This window comes from Somniosus microcephalus, chromosome 2, assembly GCF_052327205.1.
Source record: "Somniosus microcephalus isolate GS21.2 chromosome 2, FLI_Smic_1.0, whole genome shotgun sequence".
NCBI lineage: Eukaryota > Metazoa > Chordata > Chondrichthyes > Squaliformes > Somniosidae > Somniosus > Somniosus microcephalus.
In genome coordinates, this window is record NC_140988.1 from 326813844 (window position 1) to 326831460 (window position 17617).

A 17617-nucleotide genomic window follows, 5' to 3' on the forward strand; every position below is an offset into this window, starting at 1 on the left:
AAGAGTTTTTATAGATATATAAAAAGAAAAAGGGTGGCTAAAGTAAATGTTGGTCCCTTAGAGGATGAGACCGGGAAATTAATGGTGGGAAATATGGAGATGGCAAAAACACTGAATGAATATTTTATATCAGTCTTTACAGTAGAAGACACTAAGAATATCCCAACACTGGACAAACAGGGGGCTAAAGGGGGGGGAGGAGCTAAACACGATCAAAATCTCTAAGGAAGTGGTACTCGGTAAAATAATGGGACTCAAGGCGGATAAATCACCTGGACCTGATGGCTTACATCCTAGGGTCTTGAGGGAAGTGGCGGTAGGGATTGTGGATGCATTGGTAATAATTTTCCAAAACTCCCTGGACTCGGCAAAGGTCCCGGCAGACTGGAAAACTGCTAATGTAACACCCTTATTTAAAAAGGGCAGTAGACAGAAGGCTGGAAACTATAGACCGGTTAGCCTAACATCTGTGGTAGGTAAAATTTTGGAGTCCATTATTAAGGAGACAGTAACAGGACATTTGGATAATCATAATTTAATAGGACAAAGTCAGCATGGTTTTATGAAGGGGAAGTCATGTTTGACAAATTTGCTGGAGTTCTTTGAGGAAGTAACATATAGGGTGGATAAAGGGGAACCAGTGGACGTAGTGTATTTAGACTTCCAAAAGGCATTTGACAAGGTGCCACACAAAAGATCATTGCTTAAGATAAAAAATCACGGGATTGGGGGTAATATTCTGGCATGGATAGAGGATTGGCTATCTAACAGAAGGCAGAGAGTTGGGATAAATGGTTCATTCTCAGACTGGCAATCAGTAACTAGTGGTGTTCCGCAGGGGTCAGTGCTGGGTCCCCAACTCTTTACAATCTATATTAACGATTTGGAGGAGGGGACCGAGTGTAACATGTCAAAGTTTGCAGATGATACTAAGATGGGAGGGAAAGTAATGAGTGAGGAGGACATAAAAAACCTGCAAGGGGACATAGACAGGCTAAGTAAGTGGGCAGAGATTTGGCAGATGGAATACAATACTGGAAAGTGTGAGGTTATGCACTTTGGCAGGAAAAATCGTAGAGCAAGTTATTATCTTAATGGCAAGAAACTGGAAAGTACTGAAGTACAAAGGGATCTGGGGGTCCTGGTACACAAAACTCAAAAGGTTAGTATGCAGGTGCAGCAAGTGATTAAGAAGGCCAATGGAATGTTGGCTTTCATTGCTAGGGGGATAGAATATAAAAATAGGGAGGTATTGCTTCAGTTGTACAAGGTATTGGTGAGACCGCACCTGGAATACTGCGTACAGTTTTGGTGTCCATACTTAAGAAAGGACATACTTGCTCTCGAGTCAGTACAAAGAAGGTTCACTCGGTTAATCCCGGGGATGAGGGGATGGACATATGAGGAGAGGTTGAGTAGATTGGGACTCTACTCATTGGAGTTCAGAAGAATGAGAGGCGATCTTATTGAAACATATAAGATTGTGAAGGGGTTGGATCGGGTGGATGCGGGGAGGATGTTCCCGATGATGGGTGAAACTAGAACTAGGGGGCATAGTCTTAGAATAAGGGGCTGCTCTTTCAAAACTGAGATGAGGAGGAACTACTTCACTCAGAGGGTGGTAGGTCCATGGAATATGCTGCCCCAAAAAGCTGTAGAAGCTACATCATTACATAAATTTAAAACAGAAATAGACAGTTTCCTAGAAGTAAAGGGAATTAAGGGTTACTGGGAGCGGGCAGGAATTTGGACATGAGTCTAGGTTCGGATCGGTCATGGCCCTGTGGGTAGCGGAGCAGGCCCAGGGGCCGTGTAGCCTGATCCTGCTCCTATTTCGTGTGTCTAATTCTGTTAGATTCAGGAGATGGTTCTGTGATAGTGGATTGGCGGTTAGGATCAGATCAGCCATGATCTTATTGAATGGCGAAGCAGGCTCGAGGGGCCGATTGGCGTACTCCTGCTCCTATTTCCTATGTTCTTATGTTTTTCTCCCTCCTACCTCATCTGGAAGATTACATTTGAATAAAGAAGTGTCCTAGCATCTGTTTTAAATTTACTTTTCACCAGTTTAAATTGACATTCTCTGTTGCTGACATAATCTGCATTAATATTCAATGTTTACTACATATACCGTTTAATATTTTAGATACCTTGATGTAGTCCTTGCTGAACCAGCAACTTTTTTGACGAAAGTTTGAGGTTGTCTAATTTCTAATGCTTCAATCGCTTTACATTTAGGATCAAGCTTGTTACTTTTCTCTGCACCTTCTCCAACATATTAATGGCCCGTAATTTGCAGTCACTGGCGAAGCAAAGGTGTTTGCCGCTGGCCTCGAAGAAAGCTGCCCACAAAGATCTCGCGATCTCTGTGGTGAGAAGGTTGCCTTTTTCGACGTTCAAGTGATTTCAGTGAAGTGCAGTGGGAATTCCCTAGTGCGATCTGCTGTGACGGCAACAAGCTGTCTGAGCAGCCAATCACAATGCAGCATTCTCAGACAGGGAACCAGGAAATGAGAAGCTACTTTTATCCGGACTTTTAAAAAAAAAAGTTACAGAGAGCAAAACAAAGGTTGGGGCTCTCACATGGGGATAAGGTAGATCCTAAAATATAAACAAACTTTTTCACAATGTTTTTTTTTAAAGTTCCTTAAAAATTGCATAATGGAGAAATTTGACAAATTTAAAGTTAGTTTTTCAGGGCCATAACGTTTGTCTAGCAGTCAATACACTGTTAAAACCCCAGTTACAAGGTCTAACATTTAATGGGGTATTTAACAGCGATATTACCATGGAAAAGCCCTTCAGTTTCACTGATTAAACTGATTGCTGGGAGGGGTCCACCGCACAGTGTCAGAGCAGTGAATGACTGACCGCAAATTCAGAATTTCCACGTTTAGATGCACGTGCGCTACATCCTGAAGTTGCGGTCAGTTTCAAAGGGGTAATAACAGTGAGCGGTGTTAGTTCGCCGTTATTACCCACTGCAAATTCCGGCCCATTGTCTGTGATGTTGTGACCAGCAGTGAAGACAGTCCTCGAAGTACCCACTGCATCCAACCCATGCTACACTTAACCAGAGAATGGATAATAGTGTGACTTGGAAGCAAAGTGGAAAAAAAAATTCCATTCTTTGGTACAGACATCCCTCATTTTTATCAACAAAGAAAACACTTAAAAAGAGATTTTTGTAGTGCAAACAGACCACAGGGATTGCAAACCACTGAAACACCTAGAGATTGAAAACTGTCTCTGTACAAAATTCTTAACAGTAATTTGAAGTAACCAAAAAATAAACAAGAGCTGAATCATACTGTCAGGCGCATAAATTTTTCATATTTTATCCACTTCAACCGTTTCAAAATACCCAAAAGAATAATGGAATTTGTTTTTCCAAATTGGTGTTGCTTCTAAAGAGATCATTTTGAGCTTGATAACACTTTGGTGAAGTACAGGCAATGATTGTAAATGAGAGCACTGTTGATGAATTTAGAGCATCGTGCAAGGAGCATGACGCGCAATATTAAAGCGCACTAGGTCAAAGAAAACTTCTCCTATAGTGTATTGGCGCTAATACACTAAATCAGACAAACATAATTTAGATCATGTCTGTATTACAACCATGGTTTTATCATTAAACTAGAAATTCAAAGATGCTTTACTATTTACTTTTCTAATCTCTTCATGTTGTTCTGTGTGTTCGTCATCAAAGCTCTGCTGCACGGTTTGCAAGCTGAACAGCATCTGTTTGAGCGCTTCAACTGGTCCGTGGTGCTTTCCTCCAGAAAATCCTGATGAACCAGGACGATTCCTCTAAAATCAAAAAGAACAGGGCGCCGCTTTCATTTTACTTTGTGAGTGGAGGGAAGAGACGGGGGAAAACCTCAAAAGGAAAGGTTTACCTGCTTTGTATTTCACAGGAGAATGTTGACAATGCACAGCATGTCCATCTGCATTTTTAAGAGAAAGCGAAGGTCCCACCGAAAAAATGTTAACCTGTCTTTCTCTTTCAGATGCTGACTGACCCGCGGTGCATTGCCAGCTTTTATTTCAGATTCGCAGCTTCAGGTTTTTCCTTTTATCTTGTGTGTTTCAAAGGCTTAAGTATTTAAATCTTTTTTAAGTATATATGGCACACTGCCTTCTGGATGCCAACATTCAGTCGGACAATATATATTTTTGCCAGGAGAGTTACCACCACATCCGTTTTCAATCTAAATTGTTCCCCGAACCAGGACTGGGTCAAAATCCTGGAACTCCCTACCTAACAGCACTGTGGGAGTACCTTCACCACACGGACTGCAGCGGTTCAAGAAGGCGGCTCACCACCACCTTCTCAAGGGCAATTAGGGATGGGCAATAAATGCTGGCCTTGCCCTCATGCCATAAAAACGAATTTAAAAATAAAGGACAGAATCAGGCCTTTCTGCCCATCAGGACAGGTGCTTTTCCCTCAGAAATGAAACCTCTTCAAACCCACTTTCCTGCTTGCTCCCCATACCCAATAATATTCCTTTTTTCTCAACAACTATTTAATTCTCTTATAAAAGTACTTTGGGACTCAGGTTCAACAATTATGTGCGGCCGAGAATTCTACATTCTAACTACCCCGTGTTGACATTTCTTCTAACCTCTTATTTAATTATTTTTGTCATTATATTATTACTTCACATTTATCTACACTGAACTGTATACGCCACCCATCTGCTCACCTTGTTGATATAATCTATGTCCTCCTACAATCTTTCACTATCCTTATCGCAATGTGGTATATCCCCAGCAAATTTCAATATTGCCGCCTGAATTCTGAAGTCAAGTGTCAGTTTGGTTCTGTTGGTTGCACTCTCATCTAAGAAGGTTGTGGGTTCAAACATTCTAGTACTTCAGTACATCAGCTAGTCTGACACTTCAGTGCAATGCTAGAGTGCTGCATTTGTGGAGGTGCAATTTTTCAGATGAGTTTTGAAACCAAAGTCCCCCTTTTCCTGTTCAAGTGGAGATAAAAGATCCCATAGAAAGAAATAACTTACATTTATATAGCGACTTTCACATGATCAGGACATCCCAAAGCAAATTACTATTTAAGTGTAAATACTATTGTTATGTAGGCAAACATGGCAGCCAGTTTGCATGCAGCAAAGTTCCCCAAAACAGCAATGAGATAAATGACCAGTTAATATGTTTTCATAGTATTATTTGAGGGATAAATGTTGACCAGGACAGAGAACTCCCCAACAATTTTCCAAATAGTGCCATGGGATCTTTTACATTTACCTGAAAAGGCAGATGGGACCTCAGTTTAATGTTGCGTCCAAAATGCAGCACTGTCTCCGACATTGCAGACACCATGACATTATTTGAAGTGGAGTATGCCGTTCTCCTGGTGTCCTAGCCAACATCCATCCCTCAACCAACGCCATCAAAACAGATGAAGTGGTCGTTTATCTCGTTTAACGTTTGTGCAACCTTGCTGTGTGCACATTGACTGCCACTTGTGCCTATACAAAAGTGATTACACTTTAAAAGTAATTCATTGGCTGTGAAGTGCTCCGAGAGGGTTGGAGGATGTTTAAAAATGATATAAATGCTAATTCTTTCTTTCTAAATGCAGATAGTTTATGTATAAAAAGGAGATCTCTGTGGAACACCACTCTTGAGAAACCTCCTCCTAACGCCACTCTTTGCTTTCTGCTATCCAATCATTTATCATAATATATCCAAACATTATTCCTTAACTCCATGTTCCATTATTTTTGATAAACGTCTCTTGTGTGGCAGTGTATCAAATGTTTTTGAAAATCTTTACAATCACATTCACTGCATTGTACTGAACTATCCTGTCATTTATTTTGAAGAATTCTATAAAGGTTGGTTAATATGACCTGTCTGCCCTGATAACTCCAAGTGCTTAGTAATTTCATCAGTCTTATAAACTTGTAGTTTACCAGCAACTGAAGAAAGATTAATTGGCCTAAAATTTTGGGGCTTACTCCAGCTTCCTTTTTGGAAAAATAGAAACACTTTTCTATCCTTTAGTCTTCTAGCACAACTTTCCTTTCCAAGAATGTTGGAATGTTATAATCACAGCCTACACAATTTCTTCTTCAGCATCTTTCAGGATCTTCAGACAAAACAACAGGTCCCAGTGATTTATCTACCTTAAGATTGATTAACTCTTCAGTAACCTTTCTCTTTCAATAATAGCCTCCACTAACTGTTCTACACTCTGTAGTGGTGGTTCAACAATTCCAATATCCAACTCCTCTGAAACTGAGGCAACGCATTTATTCAATACCTCTTCCATTCCCTGGTTCCCCACTACAAGTTTGCTTCCTTCATCTCTTAGCAGTGCTACCTCCATCTTGACTATCCTCTTTACTATCGATGTGCCTAAAAAAAGCCTTTTTATTAACTTTTTTTTGCTAATTTTCTCTTGTACTCCTCATCTTTCTCATAGCTTTTCTATATATTCTTTATATTTATTTTGGCTTTCATTTTTAAGTGCCTTTTATTTTAAAGTTGCAAATTTGATCTAATCTTCCTTTTCGTCCATGGATCTCCAGCTTTCAACATGCTCCCTGTTTCCTTTACTGAAATTTTGCTGACAATCACCTCTTTAAATATTTCCCAATACTTATCTATGGTTCCGTTTGCCAAATCTTTCTTCCATTTAATCTGAGCGAGGTTCTTTTTCTCTCGCTATAATTTACTTTTTTTCCAATGACCTATTGCATCATTGACTTTTCTTTTTCCTTTTCTATTGTTACACTGAATCTATATTTCTGTCACTATTTTTCAAACAAACAATCTCCTACTTTTAGGATGCCAACTTGCTCCACCTTACCCAGAATAAATTCAAAGTAGTGCTTCCTTGCTTAGAACCTGCCCCTTTCCCAGATCCTTCCTTTTCAAGTATTTACCCAATTTCATTTTACAGCATGTTGTAATCTCTACATCAATTGTGGTAAACATGTCATACTAACCCTGAAAAAAATCTTTTTCTGCCTTCTACATCTAGCCCAAGAAAAAAAACTCTCCCCCAAGTCTCTTAAAATCACATTCTTAAACTGCAAACTTTCTAGCCTTTGACCCTCCATTCACCGCAATACCTCTGCAGCTGTTGATCTACTCAACCACTCCTTCATCTTCACCTTCAATGCACTCATTCCCAGCAAAGCACTCATTCCCAGCAAAGCCTTCACTGTTTCACATTCCTGTCATTGCTCTTGGTATAGCACCCATATTTGCTCCCTTAAGTGCAAATTTAAGCATACCTGGAGCACAACAGGCTTAGACATCCATCACCAGATCTATCTCAACTACAGTAAGTTCTATAGGGCCTCACACTCCTCTGTCAAAACCACAGAGACTACTGTAGGATCATCTTGAAGCAAAATAGCCCAACCGCCCATCTTAAACTCCTCTCTTCCAAAAACAGGCCCAGACCAAAATTGAACCCCATCTGTACAACTGGTTCTGCTGCTTCCCCCCAATTCCTTTGCCCATTAAACCAACGCCCCCCACCCCCCAGCCCGCTTCGCCCTCCTATTATAGCCAGGAGATGATACCAGCTCTATCTTTTTACCACCTCTCTCAACCTTCTCTCTAGTTGCTCTCCCATCTCCATCTTCCCCTGCTCTCCAAGTTCATTTGGACCATGAGACCTATCTCCTGTTCCCTCAATCCCTTTCCCACTAAACATCTGAACACCTAACTCATGCACACTGATATTATAAATGGCTTCCTCTCCTCAGGCACTGCCCACTTCAAAACTTCCATCAACCCCTCTTCAAAAATAAACACCTTCAACCCTTCAATAAATTGGTCAGGTGGGCAGAACAGTGGCAAATGGAATGCAATCCGGAGAAGTTTGAGGTAATGCATTTGGGGCGGGCTAACAAGGAAAGGGAATACACATTAAATGGTAGGACACTGAGTAGCGTAGAGGAACAAAGGGGTCTTGAAGTGCATGTCCACAGATCCCTGAAGGTAGCAGGCCAGGTAGATAAGGTGGTTAAGAAGGCATACGGAATGCTTGCCTTTATTAGCCATGGCATAGAATACAAGTGCAGGGGGGTTATGCTTCAACTGTATAAAACACTAGTTAGGCCTCAGCTAGAGTACTGCATGCAGTTCTGGTCACCACATTACAGAAAAGTTGTGATTGCACTAGAGAGGGTACAGAGGAGATTTACAAGGATGTTGCCTGGACTGAGAATCTTAGCTATGAGGTAGACTGGATAGGCTGGGTCTGTTTTTCCTTGGAACAGAGGAGGCTGAGGGGAGACCTTATTGAGGTGTATAAAATAATGAGGGGCATAGATAAAGTGGATAGAAAGGACCTATTTCCCTTAGCAGAGGGGTCAAAAACCAGGGGGCACAGATTTAAAGTAATTGGGGGAAGATTTAGAGGGGATTTGAGGGGAAATTTCTTCACCCAGAGGGTTGTGGGGGTCTGGAACTCACTGCCTGAAAGGGTGGTAGAGGCAGGAACCCTAACCACATTTAAAAAGTACTTGGATATGCACTTGGGATGCTCTAACCTGCAGGGCTACGGACCAAGAGCTGGAAAGTGGGATTAGGCTGGATAGCTCTCTGTTGGCCGGCACGGACACGATGGGCCAAAATGGCCTCCTTCCGTGCTGTAACTTTCTATGATTCTAACCCCTCTGTCCTTATTAACTACTATCTGATATGCAACTTTCTTTTCTTTCTCAGTGTCCTTAGATGTGTCGGGGTGAAAGTAACCCATGTCTGTTTGTTTGTAACGGTCATATTTGAAATGAGCTGAAGCAGCATCAGTTTAATTGTCAGTGGGCCCACAGCACAATACTGCTGCTAATTGAACACTAATTGGCAATTTCACTCACAGATCCAACAGATTGGCTGATGAAGGAAATGGAAAAAAATGACAATCTGGTATAGTAGGGTGTACTCTTCTGATGTTGTGCTCTGGGCACTTTTTGGAGCAGAGGGAGCTTTATTCTGTATTTAACCATGATATTCTGGAGTTGGGAGTGCTTGATATGATGCCAAAATAAGAAAGTATTCTACTTCCCAGAATTGACATCCCGCACTTTTGATGGGCACATCTTAAATATATACCAAATATTGAGAAACAAATATTGAGATCTTTCCACTCTATTGAATGAGAATCAGTGACCAGGCTGATTCTCCCTCTACACTAACCTGATAGCCAGTATTTAAAAAGTCCTGAAGAGAGTCATCAATCAGAGCAGGGTTTGAAGCTTCAAGGCAATCTTCTCCACTGTTGCCTACAGGCACCGGGGATTTGCTAGATAAACAACAGGAAAAAAGGTTACAGGAGGAATTCAACAGCCAATTAATCACTGAAGATAAAACCTCAGATGCTCGCGTTCAAAGGCATCGAATCTTTTTTTTTTTTATTCGTTCCTGGGATGTGAGCATTGCTGGCAAGACCAGTATTTATTGCCCATCCCTAGTTGCCCTTGAGAAGGTGGTGGTGAGCCGCCTTCTTGAACCGCTGCAGTCCATGTGGTGAAGGTACTCCCAACAGTGCTGTTAAGGAGGGAGTTCCAGGATTTTGGCCCAGCGACGATGAAGGATCGGCAATATACTTCCAAGTTAGGATGGTGTGTATCTTGGTGTTCCCATGCGCCTGCTGCTCTTGTCCTTCTAGGTGGAAGAGGTTGTGGGTTTGGGAGGTGCTGCCGAAGAAGCCTTGGCGAGTTGATGCAGTGCATCTTGTAGATGGTACACACTGCAGCCACGGTACGCCGGTGGTGGAGGAAGTGAATGTTTAAGGTGGTGGATGGGGTGCCAATCAAGCAGGCTGCTTTGTCCTGGATGGTGTCGAGCTTCTTGAGTGTTGTTGGAGCTGCACTCATCCAGGCAAGCGGAGAGTATTCCATCACACTCCTTACTTGTGCCTTGTAGATGGTAGAAAGGCTTTGGGGAGTCAGGAGTTGAGACACTCGCTGCAGAACCCCTAGCCTCTGACCTGCTCTTGTTGCCACAGTATTTATGTGACTGGTCCAGTTAAGTTTCTGGTCAATGGTGACCCCCAGGATGTTGATGGTGAGGGATTCGGCGATGGTAATACCGTTGAATGTCAAGGGGCAGTGGTTAGACTCTCGCTTGTTGGAGATAGTCATTGCCTGGCACTTCTGTGGCGCAAATGTTACCTGTCACTTATCAGCCCAAGCCTGAGTGTCGTCCAAGTCTTGTTGCATGCAGGCGTGGACTGCTTCATTATCTGAAGATTTGCATCTGGAACTGAACACTGTGCAATCATCAGCGAACATCCCCACTTCTGACCATGTGATGGAGGGAAGGTCATTGATGAAGCAGCTGATGATGGTTGGGACTAGGACACTGCCCTGAGGAACTCCTGCAGCAATGTGATGATTGACCTCCAACCACCACAGAGTTTGGTCACGGTGATTGTCACAGCCAAACCTCACGACATTCACATATGCACACTTTCCAGCAGGTGTCTGCATTTGGGGAGACCAACTATGTTGCTGAACATTTCTGTTGTGTCTTCATGCATGATCCTGATTGACTTCCATGTGGCTCACTACTTCAATTCACTCTCCCATTACCACCCTGACCTTTCTATTTTTGACATCCGACTTTGCCTCAGCCAAGTGCAAATAAACTTCAGGAACACTGGGTGAGACAGTACAAAACTTCAGGAACGGTATCTCTTCAGCTTGCTGGAATTCGGTTGTCTGAATTCTGCCTTTAGCAACTTCATAAGAATAGGAGTAGGCTATTCCGCCCCTCGAGCCTGTACTGCCATTCAAGTAGATCATGTAGGATCTGTATCTTAACTGCAGAACTTACCTATTCCTCCATTTCCTGTCAGTTTGTTCCATTCGTAATAACAACAGAAAATGCTGGAAAAACTCAGCAGGCCAGGCAACATCCGTGGAGAGAAATTATAGTCGACGTTTCGGGTGAACCCTTTTTTAAAAACTGGAAAGGAAATGAAATAGATCGAAGGTAGGGCTGCGAAAGTACAAAATACATTAAGAGGTATTCAAAACCAGACGAGATGGTAATAGGACAGTGGAGACAAAAGACGGCTCAGATTAGGTGTGAAGTGTACTGGCAGGATGGGAGACAGCTGCCGTGTGGGAGAGAGAGAGAAAAGGAAAGGGGGGGGGGCGGGGGAGGTAAAACCCAAAACAAAGGGGTGGAAAAAAATATAAGTAAAAATGTAATAGGGGCCGAGGTTATGATCTGAAATTGTTGAACTCGATATTGAGTCCGGAAGGCTGCAAAGTGTTCCATCCGTAGTTCAGCTTCCCTTCCATTGCAGAACCATTGTATTCTCCTTATGTCTTTTTAAAGTCTTTTTACAGCCAGAGATGCTTTTTACATGTCATCCAGCAAATCCCCCCTCCTTCCAGCTTTAAAACAAAAATCTGCTTTCAGGCTATTAAACCTATTAGCCTCATTTTTATACAGGTATCCGTTATATCTAAAGTATGACCATCACCTGTTGTTCTCCCCTCTCTGTTTTTGTCAGTCCTATAGGGCGCCTGTCCTCTTTGCAGTTCTGATGAAGGATCACAATCCAAACACTAAACTGCCCTTTCTCTTTTCAGATGCCAACAGATCTGCTTTGCATTTCCAGCATTTTATTTTGTTGAAGATTTCAGCATTTTCAGTTGTCCTTTCTAACTCTTCCAGCAGCACTCACTGTTCAGTCATCAGGAGCAAAAACTCTTACTGATTCGTGTCCACCTTGGAACATCCCTAACTTGTGCCCTAGCTGAGATAAGCTAAGTCAGAAAAGGAGGGATCAGTCTGTATGGTTCAGTGCCACATTAGATGATGCATGCAACCATGGAGTCACAAAGAAGCTTTAAAAGTTCATGAACTCTGCAAAGTGTTGCTGTTAATAAAAAGAAATCCCCTTCTGATCATTCAGCACAGAAGGAGGCCATTATATAACACGAGGGCTTCAGATTCACAGCTCACTGCCTCAGTTTTTACTGCCATTTAAAGTTTGTGGTTACACAAGGTTTAAAAAAAAATCACTTGGAGTCAACAAAATCTTTTCTCATCAGCAGATGGCTCTGCAGTACTGCACAACACATTTTCAAAAGCTTCTTAATAACAGCAAGTATTGCACAGAATTTTTAAATTTCCAAGAAAGCCTGTAATTTTTAAATAAATAACTGTACAGAACACAATGTGAAGAACTCAACTCATAGCTCAGTGACTTGCTGCTGAGTCTTTATCCCGTGTACTGTAATAATCATTAATATAGTAGTCTACCCACTATAGGTCCCACATAAGGGATTAGCGTGTAAAGTTAAAGCACATGGGATTGGGGGCAAGGTACTGACCTGGATAGAGAACTGGTTGGCAGACAGGAAGCAAAGAGTTGGAATAAACGGCTCTTTTTCCGAGTGGCAGGCATTGACTAGTGGGGTACCGCAGGGATCGGTCCTTGGACCCCAGCTGTTCACAATATATATTAATGATCTAGACGAGGGAACTAGATGTAATATCTCCAAGTTTGCAGATGACACAAAGCTGGGTGGGCGTGTGTGCTGTGAGGAGGATGTCGAGAAACTCCAGTATGATTTGGACAGGTTGGGTGATTGGGCAGATATATGGCAGATGCAGTATAATGTGGATAAATGTGAGGTTATCCACTTTGGTGGCAAAAACAGGAAGGCAGATTATTATCTGAATGGCAATAGATTGGGAGAAGGGGAAGTACAACGAGACCCGAGTGTCCTTGTGCACCAGTTGCTGAAGGTAAGCATGCAGGTGCAGCAGGCGGTGAAAAAGGCAAATGGTATGTTGGCCTTCGTAGCGAGAGGATTCGAGTACAGGAGCAAGGATGTCTTGCTGCAGTTGTACAGGGCCTTGGTGAGACCACACCTCAAGTATTGTGTGCAGTTTTGGTCACCTTGTCTGAGGAAGGATATTTTTGCCATGGAGGGAGTGCAGCGATACCTGGGATGGCAAGAATGATGTATGAGGAGAGATTGGGTCGATTGGGCTTATACTCGCTGGAGTTTAGAAGAATGAGAGGGGATCTCATTGAAACTTATAAAATTCTAACAGGACTAGACAGACTAGATGCAGGAAGGATGTTTCTGATGGCCGGGGAGTCCAGAACCAGGGGTCACAGTCTAAAGATAAGGGGTAAGCCATTTAGGACAGAAATGAGGAGGAATTTCTTCACCCAGAGAGTGGTGAACCTGTGGAATTCTCTACCACAGAAGGCAGTTGAGGCCAATTCATTAAATATATTCAAGAAGGAGTTAGATATATTTCTTAAGGCTAAAGGGATCAAGGGATATGGGGAGAAGGCAGGGACAGGGTACTGAGTTTGGATGATCAGCCATGATCGCATTGAATGGCGGGGCAGGCTCGAAGGGCCTACTCCTGCTCCTATCTTCTATGTTTCTATGTTTCTATATTACTGCGGTAATAATAGAGATAGTAACTGCGATAATAATACTGAGATATATTTTATAAATATATTAAGAGTAAGAGGATAACTAAAGAAAGGGTAGGGCCTATTAGAGATCATGAGGGTAATCTGTGTGTGGAGGCAGGAGACGTCGGTAGAGTTCTTAATGAATACTTTGCGTCTGCTTTCACAAAGGAGAGGGGCGAAGCAGACACTGCTATCGGAGGGGAGGAGTGTGAAATATTAGATGAAATAAACATAGTGAGAGGGAAATGGTTGATGGGTGTTTTTGTGACTGGAAGGCTGTTTACAGTGGGGTTCCGCAGGGCTCAGTACTAGGCCCCTTGCTTTTTGTGGTATATATCAATGATCTAGACTTGAATATAGGGGGTATGATTAAGAAGTTTGCAGATGATACTAAAATCGGCTGTGTGGTTGATACTGAAGAAGGAAGCTGTAGACTGCAGGAAGATATCAATAAATTGGTCAGAACAGTGGCAAATGGAATTCAATCCGGAGAAGTTTGAGGTAATGCATTTGGGGAGGGCTAACAAGGAAAGGGAATACACATTAAATGGTAGGACACTGAGTAGCGTAGAGGAACAAAGGGGCCTTGAAGTGCATGTCCACAGATCCCTGAAGGTAGCAGGCCAGGTAGATAAGGTGGTTAAGAAGGCATACGGAATGCTTGCCTTTATTAGCCGTGGCATAGAATACAAGTGCAGCGGGGGTCATGTTTCAACTGTATAAAACACTAGTTAGGCCTCAGCTAGAGTACTGCATGCAGTTCTGGTCACCACATTACAGAAAAGATGTGATTGCACTAGAGAGGGTACGGAGGAGATTTACAAGGATGTTGCCGGGAGTAGAGAATCTTAGCTATGAGGTAGACTGGATAGGCTGGGTCTGTTTTCCTTGGAACAGAGGAGCTGAGGGGAGACCTTATTGAGGTGTATAAAATTATGAGGGGCATAGATAAAGTGGATAGACAGGTCCTAGTTCCCTTAGCAGAGGGGTCAAAAACCAGGGGGCACAGATTTAAAGTAATTGGTGGAAGGTTTAGAGGGGATTTGAGAGGAAATTTCTTCACCCAGAGGGTTGTGGGGATCTGGAACTCACTGCCTGAAAGCGTGGTAGAGGCAGGAACCCTAACCACATTTAAAAAGTACTTGGATGTGCACTTGGGATGCTCTAACCTGCAGGGCTACGGACCGAGCGGGGAAGTGGGATTAGGCTGGATAGCTCTTTGTTGGCCAGCGCGGACACAATGGGCCGAAATGGCCTCCTTCCGTGCTGTAACTTTCTATGATTCTATGATAGTGACTTCAGTATGGAGATACTGTTCCTAAGGCAGGTAACTAATCAACATATTCCTTTAAAAAAAAAGCATAGTAACTTGTCTATTTGGCAAATTAATTTCAATATAGGCAAGTGTGAGGTGTTATATTTTGGCAGGAAAAATATGGAGGCCACATACTGCTTGGATAATAAGAGTCTAAATGGGGTAGAAAGGAAACGGGATCAAGGAGTACACATTCACAAACCACGATAGGGTTCCCCTTGTCCTCACCTTTCACCCCACCAGCCTCCACATTCAACGGATCATCCTCCGGCATTTCCGCTACCTCCAAAGTGATCCCACCACCAAACGTATCTTCCCCTCCCCTCCCCATTCAGCATTCCGTAGGGACCGCTCCCTCCGAGACACCCTAGTCCACTCCTCTATCACCCCAAACAGCCCTTCCCCTTCGCCTGGCACCTTCCCGTGCAAGCGCAGGAGATGTAACACCTGCCCCTATACCTCCCCCCTTTCCACTGTCCAGGGCCCCAAACACCCCTTCCAGGTGAAACAGCGATTTACTTGTACTTCTCGCAATCTAGTATACTGTATTCGCTGCTCACGATGCGGTCTCCTCTACATTGGGGAGACCAAACGCAGATTGGGTGACCGCTTTGCGGAACACCTCCGTTCAGTCCGTAAGGGTGACCCCGAGCTTCCGGTCGCCTGTCATTTTAATTCACCGCTCCATTCCCACTCGGGCCTCACCGTCCTTGGCCTCTTGCATTGTTCCACGGAAGCTCAACGTAAACTCGAGGAACAGCACCTCATCTTCCGATTAGGCACTCTGCAGCCTTCCGGACTCAATATCGAGTTCAACAATTTCAGATCATAACCTCGGCCCCTATTACATTTTTTCTTGTAATTTTTCCACTCCTTTCCCCCCCCCTTTCCTTTTGTTTCTCTCTCACACCTGGCAGCTATCTCTTGCCCTGCCAGTACACTTCACACCTAATCTCAGCCTATTACCATCTCGTCTAGCTTCTAATACCTTTTATTGTCTCTTTTACTTCTTTTGTCCGATCGCAGCCCTGCCTTCGATCTATTTTCTTTTCTTTCCAGTTTTGAAGAAGGGTTCGACCCGAAACGTCAACTCAAATTTCTCTCCACGGATGTTGCCTGACCTGCTGAGTTTTTCCAGCATTTTCTGTTGTTATTTTGTATAAAACACTAGTTAGGCCACAGCTCGAATACTGCACACAGTTCTGGTCACCACTTCACAGGAAAGATGTGATCGCACTAGACGGGGTACAGAGGACATTTAAGAAGATGTTGCCAGGACTGGAGAATTTTAGCTATGAGGAAAGATTGGATAAGTTGGGGTGGTTTTCTTTGAAACAGAGGGGAGACTTAATTGAGGTGTATAAAATTATGGGGAGCCTAGATAGAGATTATAAGGATCTATTCCCCTTAGCAGAGAGGTCAATAACCAGGGGGCAGAGAGTTAAAATAATTGGTAGAAGGATTAGAGGGGTGTTGAGGAGAACTACTTTCACCCAGAAGGTGGTGGGGGTCTGCAACTCACTGCCTGAAAGGGTGGTAGAGGCAGAAACCCTCATCACATTTAAAAGGTACTTGGATATGCACTTGAAGTGCTGTAAACTGCAGGCTACGGATCAAAAGCTGGAAAGTGGGATTAGTCTGGATAGCACTTTTTCAGCCGGCACAGACATGATGGGCCGAACAGCTTCCAACAAATGCTCTACTCGGAGCTCCGGCACAGCAAGAGAGCCCCAGGTGGGCAGAGGAAACGCTTCAAGGACACCCTCAAAGCCTCCTTGAAAAAGTGTAACATCCCCACCAACACCTGGGAATCCCTGGCCCATGACCGCACAAAGTGGAGGAGAAACATCCAGGAAGGTGCCGAACACCTCGAGTCTCTTTGCCGGGAGCAAGCGGATGCCAAGCGCAGGCAGCGCAAGGAGCACACGTCAACCCAAGCACCCCACCCACCCACCCCTTCAACCACCGTCTGCCCCACCTGTGACACAGACTGTAGGTCCCGCATTGGACTCATCAGTCACCTGAGAACTCATTTTTAATGTGGAAGCAAGTCATCCTCGGTTCCAAGGGACTGCCTAAGGGGAAGGAAATTTCTATGATTCAATGAACACTATATTTTACTGCACTCCAACTGCCCAACACTTGGCCTTTGGAAAGAAAACGTTGGCTGCACCATTGGTGGGAACGGGGAGGTAAATCAAACTCAACCATTTTCAGAGCACTATCGGCCTGCTTCGGCCCAAAATCTTCCCCAATTATTTTCTTGAAAGTCCAACATTAGCATCGCCCAGCCACTACTTCATAATAAAGCTGCTCTTCTATAAATTTTCTGAACGTCACAGTGCCCTACATTGTAAGCTCTGGCCCTTCACCTAGCTTTATCAGTAAGGAAAAGAGAAACTTATGTTTAACTTACAACGTAACAGGTGGATTGTCCCAGGATCGATCAGCTTCCAGCACCTCTTCAGTACCAGGACTGTAATGGTTCTGTTGTGGACTGGTCATATGGCACGTGAGCGCCTCAAGAACATGTTCTGCCTTCTGGATTAATAAATCAATGTGGTCATCTGTAGAGGAGGAGGAAGAGGAGGAGATTCTTTGATGAGACACTATATTGCAGAAAGTGCATTCTCTAATTCAGTGCAAACACATTACAGCACCATTCCAATCACAGTAGATACTGCACACACCATTTAGATCTTACTTCTGTGAAGAATACCAGCTCAAGAAAAAAAATCTCAATTTCCCTTGTAAAGAAAAAAAAGGTGAGACCATCACCCACTCAGGAGCTATCGGGCCGCACAGTTTAAGGTCTGAATAGAGAGAACTGTGATGGATACACACCCAATATG

At 43.4% G+C, this 17617-nt stretch overlaps 1 protein-coding gene across 3 annotated transcripts in view; it reads right to left on the bottom strand.

Moving 5' to 3' along the window:
• c2h18orf54 (chromosome 2 C18orf54 homolog) overlaps window positions 1–17617 on the bottom strand; it is a 73768-nt gene that overhangs the window by 25364 nt on the left and 30787 nt on the right. For 2 of the 3 annotated variants that reach the window (XM_085974722.1, XM_085974730.1), the window contains exons 4-6: window positions 17182–17332; window positions 9187–9292; window positions 3667–3810 (exon numbers count right to left, since the gene is read on the bottom strand). In XM_085974722.1, the coding sequence (XP_085830848.1) occupies window positions 3667–3810; window positions 9187–9292; window positions 17182–17332 (401 nt within the window). The remainder of the gene's footprint in view (window positions 1–3666; window positions 3811–9186; window positions 9293–17181; window positions 17333–17617) is intronic. The other variant, XM_085974739.1, reaches the window with a different exon arrangement.